The sequence below is a fragment of the Sorex araneus genome, chromosome 2 (assembly GCF_027595985.1).
Source record: "Sorex araneus isolate mSorAra2 chromosome 2, mSorAra2.pri, whole genome shotgun sequence".
Classification (NCBI taxonomy): Eukaryota; Metazoa; Chordata; class Mammalia; order Eulipotyphla; family Soricidae; genus Sorex; species Sorex araneus.
Genome location: NC_073303.1, coordinates 9221503 through 9245884, shown reverse-complemented (window position 1 = coordinate 9245884; position 24382 = coordinate 9221503). Strand labels below are relative to the sequence as shown.

At 40.6% G+C, this 24382-nt stretch overlaps 1 protein-coding gene across 1 annotated transcript; it reads right to left on the bottom strand.

The window, feature by feature from the left end:
- Positions 1 to 5710: 5710 nt before the first annotated feature.
- Positions 5711 to 19379, bottom strand: LOC129401589 (E3 ubiquitin-protein ligase TRIM38-like). The gene is given in 8 exon segments (XM_055124283.1): positions 5711 to 6258; positions 9976 to 10088; positions 10183 to 10205; positions 13748 to 13978; positions 16042 to 16137; positions 18225 to 18491; positions 18494 to 18659; positions 19375 to 19379. Coding segments are annotated over 8 exon segments (1449 nt in total).
- Positions 19380 to 24382: the final 5003 nt, after the last annotated feature.

Genomic DNA, 24382 nt, shown 5'->3' with positions numbered 1-24382 from the left:
TCCTGAATCTACCCAACAAAGTCCTAATTTAATGGCACAACTCAGACATCCTCACAAGCAAAGCTTTCACGGCAGTGACCTCTGATGTAACAGTCCATACTTGCACAATAAACTCATGCAAATGTCCAGTGATGCAGGGAGGGAGGCAGAGGAACAGGATTGCATTCTGAGCGCTGTCTGGCCACTGCCTGCCTCTAGCTACTAACCTGAGAAGAGGGTGAGGGGCTGTCCAGGGCACTGGCACACAGGAGCATCTGGGGGTGCAGCCCAGCCCAGTTCTGCTGGGCCAGCAGGTCAGGTTGGAGGCACAACTGGAAAGCAGCGTCCTCTGCTCCCACCCCAGGGAGGTCTCCCCTGCTCTGCATGCACTGGCTGCTCGCAGATACTCTTCCATTGTACCTCCCAGTGACCGTCATGCCCTGGCATGTACTGACTGGCACGTCTCTCCTCAGCGAGATTTCCTCTGACCCTTCTCCAGATGCATCCTTACAAGACCCACACAGTCCAAGATGCTTTATTTAATTTCCATGGTACTTATCCCTCAGTATTTTATTTATCTTGCTTATTTTGGATCTCCTTTAAAAATGAATGTGAAAGCCAAAGGAGTCGGGACACAGAGCTGTATTAACACAATACATAAGAAGTGCAGTGTTGTGTGAATGAAGTTTGTCATACGGTGTTGGGGATCTGGAAGGGTGTGATATACGATACACGTGCTAGATGTGGAGTGGGAGACATATGTGAGTACATTGCATGAGGTGATACATGTGCAAGGTCAGATGTGTGGTGGGGGTGTGTATCTATGAGTCTGTGATATGTGTTGTGGGATACCACTCTATGTGGAATTTTCTTGTGAGATATGTGTGATATGATGGTGGTCCAGTGCTGTGTGTGTGAGTGTGTGTGTGCATGTGTGAGCAAGTGTGCACCTGGGAGGTGATGGGAAGTTAATGTGGCAATGGTATCAGAAAGTCCCCGGACCCGGTACAGATACTAGTTTCCTATAGAGCTTTCATCTGCTGTCCTGTAAAAATGAAACCAAGGGAGAAAAGCCAGACACCTGGAGAATTCAGGATGATTTGATAATAACATATTTCAAAACTGATCTTCAGGGCCAGAATGGGTAAAGACACTTACCTTGCGTACAGCTGACCCAGCTTTCATTCCTGTAACTCATACAGTTTTCTAAGTGTGCCAGGAGTAAATTCTGAGCACAAAACTAGAATAAACTCTGAACACTGATGGGTTTGACCGAAATATTTTTTAAAAATTAGTTACCTAAAATATTTTTTAGATTTAGATTGAACTCCTTGATATGTAAATTACAGCATCCAACACAGAAAGTTCAATGGATAGGACTAATGACTGATCAGAAATTAGAAAAATAAATAGTGAATGATGAGACATACCAATGAGAACTAAATAAAGAACTATAAAAATAAAAATTTTTAAGAAAAGACAATGAAATAGAAATATGAACACAGTACCACTTAGCTGTGGAATCGTTTATTTTACATAAGCATGCATACATATATATGCACATATATCTATATATGTGTGTACAGAAACTTTCTAATGCAGAGGAGGTATTGAAGAAAGGGAATAACAAATGTTTGAAAACCTAATGGTTGAATTTATTGTGAAATTTGGTGAAAAAGTTCTAACGTCTAATCCATAAATTTCAATGAACTCATTTGATGCTTGCCTATATGGGGGTATTCCCCTTCAGGTTTCCTGGTGATCTTTCATTCCTTAAAATCGCAGTCTGTATGACTCAGTCAAGGAATAAGTATTTAAATCTAGGGGTTGTGTTTTCAGGTGTTTAAGACATTTTTGATAGACAGTAATTCTGGTCTTTAATACCAAAATGCTAGAAACAAATTTTAAAAAGCAGCGGGTGTATCTGTCTAAATAATCTGAGGGGAGCAGGAAGACAGACCCAAAAGGTGGTCCCACCTTCACTTAGATCAGCCTTATGCAAATGAGGTCTCTGGCCAATGAGTTCTGATTCGTAGAAGGTTGTCATGAGGTGGTTTCTGGTCTGGATTCCCTGTTGCTTGCAGGTCTAGTTTCCATTTCTTCTGTCTGATTCCTTTGGGTATATCCAGACATACAGGTACAAATGGACCAGCCTGGGGCCCAACTGTCAATATTCTCCAGAAACAATTTGACTTTTACCTAGAACTAGTATGGCTACATGTTTGTTGATATAATTTTTATATTCTTTATCAAAGTGTATTATCAAGATAAAAGTTTTAAAATATTTTTAATTGAATTACCATGAGCTACAGTTACAAAGCTTTCATGTTTGAGTTTTAGTCATACAATATTGAACACCTATCCCTCCACCAGTGCACATTTTCCACCACCAATGTCTCCAGTACCCCTCCCCTTTGCCCCTCCCATCCCAACCCTCCCCTTGCCTCCATAGTAGACAATTTTCCTCTTACACTCTCTTTCTACTTACGAGCATTTTGGTTTGTAATACAGATAATGAGCCATCTTGTCTGGTCCTTTACCTACTTTCAGCACATTTCTCTCATCCCAAAGGATCCTTCCAACCATCATTGACTTAGTGATCCCTTCTCTATTCCAGTGCCTTCTCCCTCAGCTTATAAGGCAGGCTTCCAACCATGGGGCGATCCTCCTGGTTCTTGTCTTCTACTATCCTCTACTGTCTCATATTATGTTATTTTATATTTGACAAATGAGTGCAGTCATCCTATGTTTGTCCCTCTCTTTTTGACTCATTTCACTTCGCATGATACTCTCCATGTCCATCCACTTATAAGCAAATTTCATGACTCCATCAAAATAAGAGTTACATCCAGGGAAATGTGTAACATCTTAAGGTGTACCTAGGGGATTTTATTTTTCCACCACTTTAGAACAGCCTATTTCTCAGAATGGGAATGTGACTTACTGGTCTTAATGTTATTTTTGCTATAAATTTCCTGAGTCACGCCAGATAGTGCTCTGGAGATTACGCTGTTCCAGAAATTGAATCCTAACTTCAGCATGCACAGTTTGAACTCTGGCCCTCCTAGCTACCTCCCTGTGTATTTTCTATGAATATATATACATATGCATATGTATATATATGAGGAGGTAATAATGATGGTGGTTGTGTGTCTGTCTTAATGGAGTCTGTCAGATGGAGGTGGTTCCTAGGATATGAGAACTGGAGGCAGGAGTTCTGGGACAGGGAAAGTGAGTCATGAAAGTGGACTCCAGTGACAGCTGCATCTCTGACCCCCTAACCACTGTAACCATTACTGTCCACCCCACTGATTATCCACTGAGCCCCTGTGTGGAAGGAGTCTCAGAAGAGTTCCTCTGAAGGTCATTGGACCAGAGTGGTCATCCTCCACTTTCCTCAATGCTAGGCAGTTTCCCTCCCAGTTGTTCATGCTTCCACATTTCCTGTCTACCTAGGTAGTGATCAGAGTGAAAACACACAGGCTCAAACAAAGTACAAGGGCAAATATTGCTCTGCCCTAGAACACAGCGTGCTCCCAGGGCCACAGTGAGTTGGCATTGTCTATGTTTGGGACAAAGGGGTCACTATAGATGGAGGGTGAGAAGCATAATAAACAAATTTGATGCTGCCATGAAATGACTATTTTCCTCTTGGCCATGGTGAGGAATTTGGGTTAAACCTGTGAACAAACCTATTCTGTGTCAGATAGTTTGATAATAATTCCACTGACTCACTTTCTTGACTCCCTCTCACTCACACTGGATCTCTGGTGCTCTCTTAAAGCACACCTTACCCTCTGTGTGCCTGATCCTGACAGGACAGGGCAGAGGGAATCTAACTGATCTGAGGAAGGGGTCCACATGGCTCTGTCTGTCATGAATCCCTTGTGTGATGCCTTGTGTGACTTGTCTAGTATGTTCCTTCCAACCTATAGTTTGTCATTGTCATAATTTGTCTTCATTTATCTTTTCTTGAAGGAACTAAAGTCATTATCTATGTGTAAGACCCTGTATTATTAAAAATTCAGCTTTTAGAGAGTATGGGGAATATTGTCTGCCTTAGAGGTAGGGGGAGGGTGGGAAAGGGGGGTATACCCAGGATATTGGTGGTGGGGAATGTGCACTGGTGGAAGGATGGGTGTTTGATCATTGTGAGATTGTAACCCAAACATGAAAACTTGTAACTATCTCATGGTGATTCAATAAAATTTTAAAAATAAAAAAAAGAAATTCAGCTTTTAGAGATTTAGATTCCAACAGATAAAAATGATACCCTTAAATATGCTGAAATACTGTGGCCTGGGAGTTGCTTCCAAGGGCTGCAGTTCATGATTTGCATGCAAGAAACCAAAGTCTGCTTTTTCATTTCTTGGTCCCCTGGAGGCCCCCAGGAGTGAATCTCTGAGTACCACTTGGAGAAATGTCCTTGAGCACTGTGAGTTATTGCTCAAAACAAATAGATACAGAGCAGGAAAGATTGTTCAATGGTTAGAGTACTTGTCTTACATGCCAGCAATACAAGCTCAAGCCCCAGCACCACATGAGGTCCCCCAAGCACCACCAGAAATGATCCCTGAGCAGAGAACTGCAAGAATACTCTGAGCACAGACAGGTGTGAACTAAAATCCAAAAGAAAATAAGATACACAAAAACAATAATGGCATGGTGACATGCCTACTTAAGGCAGATGCCCCGAAGGACTGTATGTTCAGAGTCTCCAGCTCAGGGCTGCTGCTGAAGAAATGTTTCATCATAGTGACAACTTGTGGAGTGTCCTGTGCTCTTCCTACGCACCTTGATAACTGAATACCTAAACTTATGTAATTTTCTCTTCTTCAAATTCTGAGCCAGATCCATCTCACTAGAGTGCATGGATGAGGACCCCTTGCCACCTCATTGAAGGAGGTTTCTATAGTACTACCATGTGGAACCCTCAAAACCCGAAGAATACATAATAAATTGAATTAAATTTATACAAATCCAGAGGTACTCCTATATCTCGCTATCTGGAGAAGTGAGTTACAGAGCACTGGGGGGGAAGATCTTGAAGTTTTTAATGTTTAAAGTTCTAGACCCATTGAAGCCGTTTATACAGGACAGTCCATGAGCACTGCCTTATGTGGCTTTCTCTCAACTCAGGCTTATTGGTGGCCACTATTTCAGCATCTTCGTATAAATTCATTTGATGCAGATTTATTAATTACCCCTAGGCTCATCATTGTTCTCTTGGTACATGGAAGAAACAGTGACAGAATAAACCAAATCTGGGTCCTACTGTAGAGATAAGGGCCAGGAAGATCACACCATGGTTTGGAAACTGGCCCCATGTGCTGGGGGAAAAGGCAGCTAGGACAGAGAGGGGACCATTAAATAAATGATGAATGGAGGGATCCCCCAAGTTGGGAGATATGTGCTGAAAGTAGACCAAGAACCAAACACAATGACCTCTTGTATCGTAAATCACAATACCCAAAGTTAGAGAGTAAGAAAGACTGTACCTGCCACAGAGGCAGGAAGTAGGGTATGGTGGAGGTGGTGGGTGGTACATTGGGAACAACGGTCTTGGAAAATGTGCACTGGTGGATGGATGGGTGCCCGAGCATTGTTTGAATGAAATGCAATCATGCAAGTTTGTAACTGTATCTCACGGTGATCCAAGAAATTTTTTATTAAAAATTTAAAAAAAGTGAGTCCTAGGGATTTGCCTCTCAAATCCTCTGTCCTTGGAGAGTCAGTGGAGAGGACTTTGCTTCTTTCCAGACATATCTGGGGGAGACATGATCAGAGAAGACGATGGGAAGACCATGAAAAAGGGCAGGAGAGTGTGAGAGAAGGAAGCCTTGGGGAAGGTGAAGATGTGGGAGCCAGTGTCCATGTTGTAAAAGGAGACAAGACCGGCCTCATAGTCCACAAAAACCCCCACAATGGAAAGACGCTCCTGAACCGGGGGAGGTCCTCGCCCAGTAAGAGCCTGTAAGCCCTTGTCTTTATTCTGGCTGATGGCCCAGAAGCCACACTCGGGCTTTAGCCTCACGCTGATGTCTCTCTGCACATTGGCCAGACAAACTCCTAACACGCACAGTTCACTTTCCTCTCCGACACACACTTCGAAGAAATGTCTTCCTGAGGTGAAGCCTTCACAGCCCAGGACAGAGTGGTAGAAGGTAAATCTACTGGCAGAGAGCGGCTTCTTCTGGGGACAGCCACCGGTCACCTTTCTCCCATCCTCAGACACAAGTAGGTCAGTATGAGCTGTTTTTGGATCCAGAGTCACGCTGACTGCAAAACAAAGTCAACAAGTGAAAGGGCAAAAGGACATGGGATAATCTGTTCCCAAAAACGCAGTTTATTCTATATGAAACCAACCTGTGTTCAAGACACCCATCCCTGGTTGTGCAACATACATCAGTTACCTCACCTTCTGGGTCTTAGTTTCCTGACCTCTAGAGTAAAAATGATTCTTATGGGAAAACTTAACCGAAAACAGGATAACACGCGGTGCCCTGCACATGTCATGGAGTACTGAGGACAGGCAAGCTGACTTTTTTCGTAGCTAATGGGAAGGATGTTGCTATTTTAAAATCATTAGCCCAGCAATAGGGACTAAAACTTATACCACTGCTGACATTCTCTGTGTGCCCTTTGGACACGAGAGCTGCAGTATATGTGCCTCGGGACTAGAAAGTTCAGCAGCATCGTTGTAGCACCCAAGAGCCTGCTGTGCCATTACAGGGATAATCGTGATGCACCTATGGAAATATAAGACAGCTGAAAGGTAATGATGCTATAGAAGGATACAGTCTACAAGTGACGTTTTGTACAAGGACCAGAGAGGTGGTACAGCAGGTATCTCATGGTGGAAATATACGATAGCTGAAAGGTAATGATGCTATAGAAGGATACAGTCTACAAGTGACATTTTGTACAAGGACCAGAGAGGTGGTACAGCAGGCCTGGCATGCAGCCTACCCCAGTTCATTTCTGGCATCATCTTGTACCACCAGGGCACTCTGCTTTGCACAAGGCTAGAAATAGGCCCTGATTACAACCATGTGGAACCCTCAAAACCCAAAGAATATATAATAAATGGAATTAAATTTATATAAATCCAGGGGTACACCTGGTTTTATAGTATCTCACTATCTGGTTTGCAGAGTACTGAAAAAAATCTTGAAGTCCTTTAGTGTCTTCTTATTTATGCTTTTGCATTTTATTAAATTTATGCAAATCATTTTATTTAGAAAAGTGTCAATGATGACAGTTTTTTTTTTGTTTTACTTTTTTTAATTATTTATAATAGTGACATTCTAAGACACAATTTGAGGGTACAAAGACAGAGCACAATGAATAGAAGGCTTGCCTTGTAGAGGGCTGACCCTGGTTTAATCTCTGGCACCCCATATAATTTTTTTTATTTTTTTTATTAGTTTATTTTTAATTAGAGAGTCATCGTGAGGGTACAGTTACAGATCCATACATCTTTGTGCTCATGCTTCCCCCATACAAAGTTCAATAACCCATCCCTTCACCAGTGCCCATTCTCCACCACCCGTAAACCCAACATCCCTCCCCCCCTCCCCAGACCCGTCTCCCCCCACCCCACCCTGCCACTATGGCAGGGAATTCCCTTTTGTTCTCTCTCTCTGATTAGGTGTTGTGGTTTGCAATAGAGGTGTTGAGTGGCCATTGTGTTCAGTCTCTAGTCTGTATTCGGCCCGCAATTGATGACAGTTTTTAAAAGAAGTTACACCTCATTAAAAGAAGAGCTCAATAAAGAAACATCTGGGCATGTTGGAATACCTGTGAAATGGGTAAAAGTAGACAAATCAACTCAGTGTCATGTGGAAATGGCTTACATAAATCCTGGTCTTCCTTCCATCCAACAAGTACAGAGATGTTTGTATGAGTATTTGCTATTGTTACTAATATGCAGGGAAACTAGATACAGCAATATAACTCTTTCTCTGAAACTCTTGAGACCAGAAGAGTTTTAGAATTCAGAATATTTTTGCAGTTCTAAGGATAAGTTGATACTTGTGCTCTAAGTCAGTCATCTTCAATAATCAGTTCTGGATACCACTGGTTCACAGGAATAAAATGGGCTGGATACTGCTGCCCCAAATCAAATGTTCTCATCAAGAACAGTACAAGGCAGTGATTGGAATCAAATTCATTCATGTTTTTGTAGCAAACTATAGATTCAAACCACATTCAATTACATTTTATAAGTATTCTCATATCAGTGCAGTTTGGGCCATGTGGCAAACCAGACTGAAGGTCGCCTCTATGATCATGCCCTTCCTGGCACTTGTGAAGGAAGAGGATCTGAGACTGCCCATGGCAGAGTGAATGGGATGGAATGCCCATGGCAGAGTGAATGGGATGGAATGCCTCTGTTTCACTATGGAAGACCACATCTTACTCTCTCAATTGCTCTAAAGACTTCCTTCTAAGAGCAGCTTCTAGACATCTTCTAGCACACGGTAAAATAATAATTATTCTTTCTCTCACCTTGGAGTCTGCGGGTGGGGTGAGGCATTGATAAAGTGTCTTGCTGAACAGTGGGAGTGAAAATAACTCAGGCTAGAAATTCTATATGTCAGAAATGCCTAAAGAAATGCTGGGGTTCATTTATGCTGACTATGAGAAGGATCACCAGACTAGAGGAAACACAAAGCTCCTTCAAATATTTAAGGTGTTTTCATCACGATGAAACAGAATTCTATCTGGACAAGAGAGGTATTTACCTGTATTTATCTGCATTCTCAGAGGTATTTATCTGCATTCTCAGATTCTCTTCCTTCACAAGTGCCAGGAAGGGCATGATCATAGAGGCGACCTTCAGTCTGGTTTGCCACATGGCCCAAAGTAGAAGACAGTGACTCCAAGAGGCAACCCTCACAACCAGAGTGTTCAAGGGAAAAGTAAGTCACACCCATGGAAATAGTGGCATGGCTCCAGCCAAATTCCAAAGCAGCCTAACTGCTAAGGAATTTGGACACAGACGCTATGTGATGCTATATCCCTCAGGACTTAAACTATTGAAAAGTAAATTATGGACAATTTTTTAAAAGAATAATAATTATCAGTGTTTCAAGGTCTCAGGATGATAATATAATGGCTGGGTGCCTTCTGAGAGCAGCCTAGAGAAATAGATGCCAACACCAACTGAATTAGCTTGAAAGATCCTTCTTCAATCCAGCTTCCAGATGAGAATATAGCCCAGTCAAATCCTATACTGCAGTTTTGGTGAAACCCAGTACAAAAGACTTGCTTCACTATGTTTGCGTAGGTTTCTGATACATAAAATTATAACTGTGCATTGTTTCTAAGTCACTAAAATATTTTTGTAGCAAAGGATAGATAATGTAGGTAGCAATTTCTCTCAGATTAAGTCTAATTTCACTGTCAAATGACATATGAAGAAACATCCATGATTCAGAACATTCTAAATTTTGCAATAAAGGAAAAGAGATTTTGTAGATACAGAAGGGAAGCTAGATACAGGAAGCGTGATCCCTGGGCTCGATAAAACAGATTTTATTACTGCTCTAGCATGTAGAGGGGTGACACTAAAACTATTTTTAGTGTAATGGATAATGCTCACATACCATTTTTATATTTCTAAGTGTTATATATATAAAAATAACATCACCCCAGACAATGCTTAAACATACCATACAGCTTCACTCTTTTAACTTTTATGACAAGCTACTCAACGGGGAAATGCTAATTTTTTTCCCTGAACAGACAAATGGGGAAGACAATTGTTCTAGACTGACACAGTAAAATATGGGAGATCAGAAACATGAAGGGTCTTCACAGATGAACAGAATGCTAGGATCCTGGCTAAGCACTGGGTCATACAAGAAAGAGTGTGACACTCCACTGAAAATAATTAAACATACTTTGTGATTGTGAGCCAGCTAAGGTACTTCATTTCCTTGTAAAGTCCCTTCCACCCTTACAATTTAGGGCATATATTACTTGACTTACCTTGATATCTCTTTAATACTTTCCTCACATCAAAGTAAAGCTCAGAAACATTACACACAGTATGAAGGTCCAAAGAGATGGCCTCTGGCAATTCCAGCTTCACATCAAAACTCCTGAATAAGCAGAGCCAGAGATGCCATCAGAGGGACTTGCTGTTAGTCTCTAGAGAGCCACACCCCTGCCCACCTGCATTCACACACCACTCACCTGCTCAAGGTGAGTTTCACACCCTGTAGAGAAACAAGAGACCAAATGAGACTGTGGAAACACTAGTATTTCATGGGGCTGTCACATAGAGTTGCTCTCTATAAACACCCTTCAAGTAAAAGGAAATAGTGAGACAGTTTATATATGAATGAATTCCTAATCTTGAGATTTGCATCCCAGTCTCCAAAGTATGTTCTCGTGTTATCATGTCTAGAATCTTTGAGTCCTTAATTTCCATTGTAGACAATTTTGAAGACTGGCAGTGTCTTCAATTATAGTTGTGGACTGCTTGGAGAAAAGGGACAGAAGTGTCCCCAGGAGCATGATTTCCATCAGGAATTTTATAGTAGAGATCATGTATCATAAAGGTCCTCAGTGCTGAATCCACACTGATCCCCTGGGTCAGTATGTGGTAGTAGCAGGAATCACAGGGCAGTAGACCAGTTGTGCAGGAATCTCAATCTATAAGCTAATCACTGGTTCAATTGGTGAATCAGAATGAACAGTTACAGCCACTTATCTTATTGCCCAATCATCCATGCAGAATGGATGGGAGCCTCGTAAGAATTAACAGAATAGGGGCTGGAGCAATAGCACAGCTGGTAGGGCGTTTGCCTTGCACGCAACCGACCCGGTTTCGATTCCCAGCATCCCATATGGTCCCCTGAGCACTGCCTGGAGTAATTCCTGAGCACAAAACCAGGGGTAACCCCTGTGCATTGCCAGGTGTGACTCAAAAAGAAAAAAGAAGAATTAACAGAATAAAAAATTGACAGTCATATTCAAGACAAGATTATCACTTGTTTTGGCTATCTCACTTCATCAACCACTGCCATTATCATGGTGTTTTTTTTTCTTTTTGGGTCACACCCGGCGATGCACAGGGGTTACTTCTGGCTCATGCACTGACTCATGAACTCAGGAATTACTCCTGGCGGTGCTCAGGGACCATACGGGATGCTGGGAATTGAACCCGGGTTGGCCGTGTGCAAAGCAAATGCCCTACCCGCTGTAGTATCGCTCCATGATTCTTTGAAGGGACATTTTGAGAATCAGTGTTTTTAAACTCTGAACATTGAACAGAACAAATAAATGTAATAAATATCAGCAACATTTATTCCATGGTTCCTCAAGGAAAAAAAGTTTACATAGAGAGAACATGTTTATTGAACTACATGAGAACAATCTATACACCATAAGAATTTCTAAGAAAAATATAATATTTTACTACTAGCAGTAATAGAAAATTTTTGGTTGTGGTTGTATTGGGGCCACACACAGTAGTATTCAGGGATACTTTGGTCTCTGTACTCATAATTACTCTCGATAAGGCTCTTGAACTATATGTGGTGCTAGGTATCTAAGCAAGTTTCACTACTTGCAAGGTTAGCACCCTACCACCTATACTATCTCTCTAGCTCTGATATGCAAATCTAAGTAAGATGACAGGTCTTGTGGGTCTTCACAAACTTCCTCACTGGTCTTCTCTTAAGAACCCAGCATAGACTCTGACGAATGGATTAGAATCAAGCACACAAGGACAAATCTGGACATCTACAGTAAACTGATTTTTGACAAAGAAGTTGGGTATCCGAAGTGTACTATGATACAGCTCTTTAACAAATGGTGTTGGGAAAACTGCATGCCCAAAAGTGATAAAAATGAAGTTGGATTCATATCTCATGCCTTGCACAAACTCAATTCAATATGGTTTAATACATTTGAGATGAGACCAGAATCTATAAAATGTAGGCAGAACATTCCAAGATTTGAAACTCAAAGTGTCTTCAATAATGCTTTCCATAGACAAAATGTGACTGCATCAAGTTAAAAAATTCTGAATGGCAGAAGAAAAATGCACTAAAATCAAAAGACTCCCAACTGAAAGGGAAGAAATAGTCAACTCAATACACCAGATATAGGATTACTATCCAAGATGCATAAAGCACTCCTAAGGAGTAACTACAAAATAAAAATCTAAGATCTTATCAAAATATGGGAAGACAAAATGAACAGACACTTCTCAGAAGAAAATAGATATATGACAAAAGATATATGACAAAATGCTCATCATCATTTTTCAGGGAAATCTAAATCAAGACAATAACAATGAGATATTATCTCACACTAGTGAGAATGGTACTGTATCACAGTCATCCCGTTGCTTATCGATTTGCTCGAGCGGGTACCAGTAATGTCTCCATTGTGAGACTTGTTGTTACTGTTTTTGGCATATAGAATATGCCACGGGGAGCTTGCCAGGCTCTGCCATGCAGGCGGGATACTCTCAGTAGCTTGCCGGGCTCTCAGAGAAAAGTGGAGGAATCAAACCCAAGTCAGCTGCGTGCAAGGCAAATGCTCTACCCACTTTGCTATTGCCCCAGCCTGAGAATGACACATATAAAAAAAAAACTGCCAACAATATCTATTGGTGCAGATGTGGTGAAAAATAAAATTTTTATTTGCTGCTGATAGGAATGTTGTCTGCTTCATCCCCTTTGCAAAACAGTACAGAAATTTCTCAGAAAAAAATATAGCTTCCTTATGACACTGCCAATCCACTTCTTGATATGTACTCCCAAGACACAAACATGTTTATTCAAAAGAACATAAATGCACCAGTATTTACTGTGCCATTTAACACAGGGGTTAAGATGGAATCAACGCAGGTACCCACTAACAGAGGAATGGGTAAAGAAGTAAAGAAGGTTTGGCCTATTGACACAAAGAAATACTATGCAACTGCAAAGAATAATGAAATAATGCAATTTGCTGCAACATTGATGGATCTGGAGGTATTATGTCAAGTGAAGCGTGTCAGAAAAAGGACAAATATAAAATTGTGTCTCTTATGTGTGGTATACAAACTAAAAAAAAGGGAATGGAAAGTAGAGGAGGTAGGGAAATTCATAGATTATGCTTGACCCAAGAATATTGAAATGAGAGGACCAGGAAAGAAAGTAATAAAGGGTAAGTCAGGTGGAAGGTAAATGGGCAAGAATTAGAATGAATTGTGAACATTAGCAATGTAGAGGTTAGGTATAATGTATATATCTAAACCACGAAGTTAATAACACTGCAAGCATAAAACGCAAACTTCAATAATCAAACTTGAAAACGTGCTTGTCAAAGAAGCAGTATGAGGGATTGGAGGGAACCTGGGGACATTGATGAAGAGAAGTGAACAATGATGGTGGGACTAGTGGTGGAACATTGTTTTCCTGAAACTCTATTATGAACAGCATTGTAAATCATCACTGTCACTGTCACTGTCATCCCGTTGCTCATCGATTTGTTCGAGTGGGCACCAGTAACGTCTCTCGAGACTTATTGTTACTGTTTTGGGCATAGCCAATACACCACGGGTAGCTTGCCAGACTCTGCCGTGCGGCCATGATATTCTCGGTGGCTTGCCAGGCTCTCCGAGAGGGGCGGAGGAATCGAACATGGGTCAGCCGCATGAAAGGCAAACGCCCTACCACTGTGCTATCATTCCAGCCTAATTGTAAATCATGGTACCTTAATAAAATATATTACTAAAAAAAAAACCAATAATATATTTTACCTCCATCAGATTCTGGACTGAGTCCTGACATTTCCTCTCAAGTTCCAGGATGTGTTTTTGCAGTTTCTGGCTTTGTTTTTCCAGCTTGTCTTCACCTTCCTGCAGTTGCCACAGAATCTGCTCCTCTTCTGCCCCCAGCCTCCTTAGAAAATGATTTTCCTCCTTGTGCAGAAAGCTACGGAGATTCTCAAATTCAGACTGGATTTTTTGCCTCTGAAGCTTGACCTTCTCCTAAATGCAAGAAGTTTCAAAATACAAATTCAAACCAAATGTTGATTCTTAAGTGAATAAATGAGCAAGATAAGATTTATGACCTCAATTGAATATTAGTTGGACTCAATGAGAAAGGAAATACTGACAGCATGGATGAAAGGGAGATCATTAAGTGCACTGAAGCAAATAGAAAATAATAAGAATGGTATCTGGGCAGGAGGATAGAACGGCAGGCAAGGTACTTGTCTTTCATGCAGCAGACCTGGATTCAATCCCTAGCACTCCAATCCCTATGGTCCCCCAACATGAGTGACCTCTAAGCACAGAGTCAGGAACATGCCCTGAGCACCTCCAGATGTGGCCCCAAAACAAAAGCAAAAACAATTAGTATTGATCCACTATAAGAGGTCCAAGTCTAATTCATAGAGAAAGAATATATTGTTGCCAAGAATTAGGAGAAAGGATCAGTGTGGCATTAGTGCTTACAGAGTTCCAGTCTGAAATATTAAAGAATTTCTGCAGTAGGATAGCAGGAAAGGTTTTAAAACCACAGAAATACTTAATGCCGATGAACTGCACACCAGAAACAGTGAAAATGGAAACTTTTAGCATATGCTTATTAGAACCAACACTCAACCAAAGGAAGCTTTCTGGACTACTGTGAAATGATATGCCCATAAATCACTCAATTGTCCCATATTCCCTTATGCTGAATCACAACAAGAAGGCAGACACTTAACTGTGGGGAAGATTGTCACAATTCTCTGGAGAATCTGATTAATTCTCTTTTCCTTAGCCTGGGTTCAGGAGAAACGAGGTCAGGAGAGGTAAATGATTTGATCATGGTACACGTGATCATGGTCATGTGTTTGTGAAGTATAGCTAAGGAACTGGTTGAAACCTGGGGGTCAAGACTTAATGTGTAACTCAGATTCAGGGAGAATTTCTGATGATAATAACTTCTAATGATAATAACCAAAGTAGGAGTTTAAGATGATCAGGCAAATAGGTGAGATTCTCACCTAGCAGTCGAGTACAAGGTTTTAATCATAGTTAACAGAAGCACTTATTTTCTCCTCCTCCACACTCTATCACTCCTGCCCACTCGAGCAAATCGATGGACAATGGGACAACAGTGTTACAGCGCTTTCTTAGATATAAGGCTGAGAGAAATCTAATAATCTATCTAGTAGGACTTGGTGTTTTTTCAGGGAGTACAGATCTGACACGTTCATTCTTATTTTCTGAAAACATTCCATGTTTCAACAACTCTGGTGTTAAATATAACCTGGTAAGTACTTTTGTGTGAAATAGAATTTGTGCAAGAAGAGGAAGCTTTAATTCATGCATTCAAGGAGCGAGCGTCAGGACATGTCAATAATAACTGAGTTCTCCCAAGAACTACCCAGTCCTCAACAGTGTGGAAGAGAGGTTATCCTGTGGATACAAAGGACCAGGACAGAGGCTAAAAAAGGTCCTTGAAAGAACAAAGGCCTCACTGGCCCATGGGGTTCCAATGCAAATTTGAGAATCCACCTCCATTTCAATACAGGTGATGATTTGAGATTGTCTGATCAGTCTAGGAAATGCTAAGCAAGGCCTAGAGTCCACATGGTCTTGCAGCTTCAGGAGCCTGAAGGACCAGCACTGCCCCCACAGTGACCCTTTAGTCGTGTCTCACAGTGGCAGCTTTCTGAACTGGAAGACTGAATGTCCAGCCTGTATTGTGCTAAATGTGTCCCGATAATAAAGTCAAGACCCTCAAAAGAGCACAGTACCTCGAGCTATTTTAATTTGAATCCAATCAAGTATGATTCTACATAATGAGATAACACTATACTGCTTTTCTTGACAGAGATATGAGGAATTCTTGTCAATTACTGATGAAAGCTGAAAGGATTGGGGAAAAAATCCTAGAAAAGGAAGCATAAGTGTCATAAGAAACAGATTCTAGTCTCTCTCTAGGTTTCATCAATTTGGTCTGGCTTGATGACAATAGTCAATCATTCTGTATTTGCCTCCTCATCCCCAAAAACTATTTAGATGAAAAAACAGTTGATCAATAATTTTAGTTTTCTTACCTCCCATTCTGTTCTCTGTTTTTGTTGGAACAACTTCAGGTTGTTACATTGCGACTCATATTCTCTCACTTTTGTCACTGCTTTCTGTAGCTTTTCCTGAAAAAATATATTAGTAAATATACACATTTTACAACTTTTTATTAAGGGTCTAATGAGATTGTCAGTATAATAGGCCACTCAACACTCTACAAATTGCAGTAACATTGAATATTTTTTGAGTCTTCATACTTGTTGAGGAAGCAAGGTGGTCTGGGGAGTAATATCTTTTTGATCCCCTTGAGAAAAATTATCTGGGTATAAATGTCAGTTCTTGCTTTAGGAATCAAGGTTTTAAAAAGGAATTATGAAAGTTGTTATTCCAAGGACTATAAAAAAGGTAAATGTCTGAGCTGTGATACCAAGAACGTCTACTGACCCAGGGTACAATCTACAGGCCCAGTGTCATTAGAAAAAATTCACTACAGACTTTGCAAACATTGTGCACACAAATAGATCAAAAGTAAGAAATATTATAAAATAATCATTGACACACAGATGACCAAAGGCAAGTAATTTGAAATATATAACACTTTCTGTTGCTGTGGTTGAGAGCAAAGACCAGGAAACTAAGAGTAGGAATGAGAAACAACTCAAGAAGGAGTATGATTGCTTATCTTCTAGAAGATGGAACTGTGAAAGCAAATGAAAGCTAGATACAAAAATAGAAATTTTAATTGCTATTCAAGAGATTCCCATTTTAATGGATAGAAATTTTAATGTGAATCAAATTCTGTATGTTCAAGAGGGTTGTAACATGTCCTCTATGTACTCATTATCTTGAAACTGTAAGAAATAGTCTTGAAGCTTGTGAGCAATGGATTTCAATGGATTTTTGCCCCTTCTATGAATCCAGTGCTATTCCTTTTTTTTTCTTTTTGGGCCACACCCAGCATTTCACAGGGGTTACTCCTGGCTCATGCACTCAGGAATTACTTCTGGTGGTGCTTGGGGGACCATATGGGATGCTTGGAATTGAACCCGGGTTGGCAGCGTGCAAGGCAAATGCCATACCCGCTGTGCTATCACTCCAGCCCCCTATGTTTAATATACATTATAACCTTTAAAGCTTGTAAAAATCTCAAGAATAAGGTGTTTGGGTGGTCCAATAGAGCTATTATTTATTTCATTTTATGAGGACATGTCTATTATCCACATAGACACATGGAGAAAAACCAAGTTATGAAGGGTAATTCACTTCTTAGTTACCCACCTAGTTAGTGTCAGATCTAAGATTGTAACCTAAGCAATCTGATTCCTTGGGATACAGTCACTGTCTGGGTTCTTCCTTTTATTAGTATATAGTGGAATTAATTTTAATGGGAATAACCCATTCACTATTCTTCAGTTCTTTGCTGTTCTACAAAGTTGCAGGTGGGCCTCTCCTCTGTGAGTTGGTTGTCAGCAGTGACACAAACTGAGAAAGGATTCAGGACCTTCACGCATGTGGAAATGAAAACACAAGTCCCGTGCCAGGGATATCCCCATGAAATGTGGACTGAACATAGGAGGAATGAGACAGCAAAATCATACTTGCTTTTCCCTTACACCAAGGCAAAGGGCACCCTTCCTTAGATGCCTTTGAGTGAGGGACTTATGACACTTCAGATGAGATCTCTCCCTTAGCTTTATTCTGCACAATCAATCATTTAAAATTCTTATCATTTTCCTTCCTGAAACTTGAGATAAACTGCTCCTTCCCTCTTCTTAAGGGAATAACCTGACTCTTGCTTCATATTTTTTCTTTATTTTTGTGAGACAGAATGGTCTCCTCCAATCAGCATAATCCTCAAAGAAGTCATGTTTTTCCCCAAAGATTTTTTTATTCTTTCACATGGTCTAACACATTGCACTTTGTCAACTTATGTACATGATCTGAGGTGATTATTAAACACGCAGCTGTAGAGTTTGTACACACTGAATTCTACAAAATAGTGGATGCTGGACAGATCTGACTTCCCAGTGAGAGTCAGAATGAATAATCAGGCACTGATGCAGCAGAGATGGATCATTAACTAATGTTTAGCGAATGACATACTGAAAGCACTATTTACCAAATACAATCATGGCTCTCAACTAAGAATCTCAGTTCTCAGGGAGTCATATAAGAGCAAGTCCTTGTGAAGTCATCTGACACACACGCTTACCTTGTAATCTTGGTAGACATCTTCAACAAGAACCAAGACATGTCCTTTGTGCTGTGGTTTTCGTTCACAGCACAAGCAGATGAGCTGGTCATCATCTTCACAGAAGATGTGGAGCATCTCGCCATGTTCCTCACACAACTTTTCACAGCTCATGTTCTTGGCAGTTTCGACGAGGCTTTGCAGCTTCTTGTTGGGTCTGAGGCTCCCTATTTGGAGTGGTGCATATACAGAGCACAGGCGTGTATCCCACCTGTTGGTTTCGCCCTTTACTGGTTCTCAATGATGCCCTTTATACACACATGGCAGAAGCTGTGCCCACGGTCAATAACCATTGGATCAGTCATCAGCTGCAGGCAGCTGGAGCAGGTGGCTTCCTTCTTCAGTTTCTTGGTAACTGAAGCCTTGGCTTCTCCTTCAAATGCTCCAGTACTGGATCTATAAGCAGAGATAAAAGACAGAATTTTCTAGAATGACGACCTCCTCTGAACCTCTGTTCCTTTACACACTGAGGTCTTCTCTCAGACGAAAGAAAGAAGGAAAGAAAGAAAGAAAGAAAGAAAGAAAGAAAGAAAGAAAGAAAGAAAGAAAGAAAGAAAGAAAGAAAGAAAGAAAGAAAGAAAGAAAGAAAGAAAGAAAGAAAGAAAGAAAGAAAGAAAGAAAGAAAGAAAGAGAGAGAAAGAAAGAGAGAGAGAGAAAGAAAGAAAGAAAGAAAGAAAGAAAGAAAGAAAGAAAGAAAGAAAGAAAGAAAGAAAGAAAGAAAGAAAGAAAGAAAGAAAGAAAGAAAGAAAGAAAGAAAGAAAGAAAGAAAGAAAGAAAGAAAGGTGGAATTGAGAAGACACATGTGTCTGTCTTGTGGCAAATTATCACATGTGACATTTGAAAACAAAATTATTGAATATTAAATGAAATTGAAATTCAGTTGCTCAGGCCTATTAGTCAGATTTCAGTTTCCTAATGGCTACATGTGGTTGTATACATATTATAGATCAGATACAGAAAATTTGTATGTTGAAGAAGAAATTTGTCAGCTTGAGAGAAAGAAGGAAGCAACACAGGCTACCTCACAAACTTGCAGTAAGAGAGAGGTCAGTGTGGAAATGTGCGATTGTTGACTCTATGAAGCTCCGGAAGCAATAGCATGGGAATTTACTTCATGTCAATGTCTGGTAAAACTCAGGTAATCAGTTGGTCTCCCAGAAGCTAAGGATGACTGACTCAGGGAGTTGGTAGAACCCACCGTGTGAGGAGAGGAGAAACACACGGCGAGGCTATGTCTGTGGTTTCTGGGTGCTAGTTAACCTAGTGTCCATCAGGGAGGGCATCATGGCGAGAGACAGAGAAGAGAGTCCAGGATCACAGGAGTCGGCCACCCCCATAGGCAGCTGCTGAGGGAGCCTGTCCCTGCTCTTCATTCCCATTCACAGGAATGTGTGTAGAGGGGTCAAAGTTGGAGGAAGTTTAGGGACTGACCTATCTTTTGCACTCTCGGTGTTTAGTATTAAAAACAAGAGAGTTTTGGGGCTGGAGTGATAGCACAGCAGGTAGGGCATTTGCCTTGCACACAGCCAGCCCAGGTTCGATTCCCAGCATCCCATATAGTCCCCCGAGTACCGCCAGGAGTAATTCCTGAGTGCAGAGCAGGAGTAACCCCTGTGCATTGCCAGGTGCAACCCAAAAATAAATAAATAATAAATAAAAATAAAAACAAGAGAGCTCAATGGTTACAGGAAAGGTATTCCCTCTCTTCTGAGAATACATCTCACTGAACCTAGAGAATTTAATCCTGAGGCTTCCTTACTAAATTATTTTCTGAAGGGAGATAGTATGCCTCTTCTACAAATATTTTACGTTTCTAGGAATGATCCTTCGTCCTCTTGTCCCCAGGATGCTTGTCCCTGGCCTTCATGCACTTCACATCTTGGTCATCTAAGTTATGGCAAGGATGTGTGAAAAATAAAAAGAAATCAAACAAAAGAGAGAACAAGAAAGCAAAGTTCTGATGATGTTCAGATTTGGGGGGATTCCCCTCAGAACGACCATGAGCTCCCTGCCCCCACTTCCTCAGTTTCTGATATATACTCCATGGAGTTGCCCTTGACGTGACTATTCCCAGAACTCCAGAGAACCCAGCGGACACTCACATGTTAGCTGACAGTCCCTTCTGCTATTGCCACCTCCTCAGACTCATGCAAGGAATTTGACTCTCGCAGGATTCAACTCATAAATGAAACTTCTGAGGGTGGGGTCCAGAGTTGTTCAGTTTCCTGTGTTTATGCTCTGAGATTGTCAGAAACAAGAAGTAATCTGACCCACCCAAAAAAAAAGGGTTCTCTGCACCCTATTGGCTGCTCACAGATATTCTGCCACTGTGCCCCATTCTGAGCATCATGTCCTAGAATGTCCTGGGGTAACAGGCCCACATAATACAGGACAGGTGACCTCCAGCAGAGGACTTCCTCCCCTGTAAGGCAATGATTTCATGTACAAAAGTCATTTGAGTTGATGCATCCCAAATTAGTTCCATGACAAAGGACAAAGAGGAAAGTTTGACACTTGGAGAAGAGAGCTCAGGGCGGATTGATCATGGGATATTTCTAAAGTGATCTTTAATGGCCAGAGCGATAGTAGAGTGGGGAAAGGTGCATACCTTGCATGCACTGACTCAGGTTTGATTCGTGTTACCCCCTAGGACCTCCTGAGTCTACCAGGGGTGATCCTTGAGCACAGAGCCAGAGTAACATCTGAGCACTGATTGGCCTTGGCTCCCAAAATTTTAAAAGTAGGTTACCTTGAATTTCTAGACACGTATATTATGGCATAGAATATGGAGAGTACAATGAATGGGACTACTGACTGATCACTCATTGAAAAAATAATTAGTGAACTAAGAGATGTACCAAAGGGAACTTTATAAAGTACAATAAAAGTAATTTACAAGGAAAAAACAAGGAAATAGAAAAGTGAGCACAGCACACTTAGCTGAGGAATAGTTTTAATTTTTCATAAATATACATATATATGTACATGTGTGCATATACGTATGCACAGATACTTTTGAATGCAGAAGAGATATTGAAGGAAAAGCACAACAAATGCTTGAAGAAATAACGGCTGAATTTATTGTGAAATTTAGTTAAAATGTTAAAACTTCTAATCTACAAAACTCAATGAACTCATCAGAAGTTTGATTACACTGGAAGATTCTCTTAATACTTCTTTCAATTTAACTGGTATCTTTATTTCTTAAAACAATAATCTGCATCACTCAGTAGAGTACAAATCTGGGGGCTGTGTTTTAAATTTTCTGGTACATTATTGGCATGCAGTTATTTGGGGCTTCAAGACTGAAATGATAGAAACAGATTAAAAAAGAAAAAGAAAAAAAAGTTGATCCACTGCCCAGCTAAATATTCTGGGCTTTCTAGAGCGACATCTCCAAATTTCACAAAACTAACATCCCAATAGAAGCATACTGATTGGATTGGAATGTAATGTAGAAGACAACTAAGCTCAACAAACAAAAATACTAACACAGAAGGCTTAACTAGGAACAAGAGCTTAATAAACCCTCAGGCAAAGACTTAACATTCCCATGGTGAGATATGACAATTTTCACAAATTTTCTTTTACTAAAGTTGTTTTGATCATTCTATTCACCATTTAATGGTAACACAAATATAAAATAAATTATTCTGTGCCTGCTGCAGGGTCAGGCTTGAGGAGTGGTTGAGAAAATGGGGACAATGGTAGAGAAAATATTACAAGGGTGTTGGGATTGAGGTTGGAATACTGAATGTCTGTAACAAATCATCATGAACAACTTCGTAAACCATGGTTTTTAAATAAAGTGGAGAAATAAAATTGTATAATCATAGATAATTTTTAAAAATAAAGGGAGAGAGGAGGAAAAAAATCCAATCTCTTTGTCCTACTAGTCTGAGGGGACCATGAGGAACTCAAAAGATCAAAAGATGGTCTCATACCCAATTAGATGAGCCTTATGCAAATAAAGTCTTCAGCCAATGAGTTCTGATTGGTAGAAGGTTGTCAAAAGGTGGTTTCCAACCGTGGTTCTCTGTTGCTTGCAGATCTAATTTCCATTTCTTCTGGCTGGTGCCTTGTGTATACCCAGACAAGCAGGTACAACTGGACCTGTCTGGGAACCCAACTGTTGATTTCCTCCAGGAACAATTTGGCTTTTACCTAGACTCAGTATGGCTACATGCTTGTTAATATTATACATATATTTTTTAAACAAAGTGTATATCAAAATAGGAGCTACATCCAGGGAAAAGTATAACATCGTGAGTTGTACCTAGGGGATGTGATGCTTGAGGAAATTAGTCACTAATCTACATGTAAGACCTAATATTCTTAGAAACTTAGCTTTCAGAGATTTAGATTCCAACGGATAAAAATAACCCCCTTAGAAATATGTACTGGTGAAGGGATGACTGCTGGAACATTGCACGTTTGAAATCTAATCATCTAATTATAACCATCTTTGGAATTGTGTATCTCATGGTGATTCAGTTTTTTTTTTAAAAAAGAATATACACTTATATAATGTAAAATTACCCAACATCTTAAAAAAAAATAACTCCTTTAAATATGGTGAAATACCAGGGCATCTGCCGGGGGGCAGGTTGAGTTGCCCTCCCCACCCCAAGCAGAGCCCTAGCAGTCTAAAACCTCCAGAACCCAGCCACCGCCATGTTCAAGGCCACTCTCCACGTGCTCGGCGGACCTCTCCCGAGGTCATTCCTCCTCTCGTTCTCTTGAGTGAGGGAATGAACCTCACTCAAGACAGAATGAACCTCACTGGAGAGCAACTGACCTGAAAACCCAGGTATGTGGGAACCCATGACTGAGATCTCCAAGCCCGCTTGGCTCAGGACTGAACCTCCTCTGCCCAGGTCCCCAGTTTTCCAGTAGCTTGGCAGTCACACCCACAGACTGCCCCCAGCGCCATGTAATCTCATCAATGTCCAAGACCCAGAGACTGTAAACTAAAGCTCCCAGAAGAGAACGACACAGAATTTCCTGAAGATTATATTCTATCCATAACAAGCAATACAAAACAAATAGTCTAACATTGCCTTTTCAGCAGGTTTGAGTGGTGGTGAGACTGATGTCAAAATATTGAATATAACCAAAGTATGGGGAATATGGAGAAAATTGTCTGCCACATAGGCAGGGAAAGAATTGAAACAGGAGTGGGAAAGGGGGAATACTGAGCTAGCTCCGTCTCAAAAGAGTGTGTAGATGAGGGACCCCCACAACCCATGTTCCTCTCAAATTCAGTCTGGAAAACCCCCACTCCAGGGTGCAGAGACAGGAGGCAGCATCTAGTGCATATTTAGTATAAAACAAGAACTTAAGGTACTGACTGATTTGGGGCATCTTTAATCAGGGTTTTTCAATGACTTTGTACTTAACTTGGTAAATGATTCCACAAGTGATGTTCAATATATGCATTTTCAAGTTTCAGGGTTAGTGTCTCTATCTGCTCTTATAAAACATCTTTATTAGAAGAGTTAACGGTTCATCTAGTACAATTCCATTTTTCACCTGAATTTCAGGTTTCTTTCTCTGAATTGCCTGTACCCAATAATTCTAATTTCTTACTTTGCTGTGCTGCCCATTGTTTCCAAAATTTGATTTTGTTCATTTTTAGTTACATAGCTCTCTTTTCTTGATGATCATTGAATAACCCTTTTTTTTATCTTTTTAGACTCTGATACATTAAAACTTCAATGATTTTAATTTTGTTATAGCTTAGATAATTGGTTATAGCAATGTTTGGCTTATAGTATTGTTGTACAAAGTTCCACAAATCCAAGCTGATGGTATGGGATAACCTCTGAGCAGGGTCATCTACACTGAGCCCTGCAGGCCTCTGGGCACACCTAGGTGAGATGGGACAGCAGGACACCTGGAGGGAGAGGGGAACTGAGGGAAATTCATTCTCCTCCCCAGCAAGAAGGTGACTCTTTCTTAGCCCAGGATCTGAAAGCCCAGAAGTTGACAATGCGCATGCACTGTAGGGACAGAGAATAAATGACTACGAATGCTTTGTCACTCACATCCTAAGTACATTTGATTTACTAAGACACTGTAAATCAAACTAACAAAATACACATTAACACTGAAAAAAA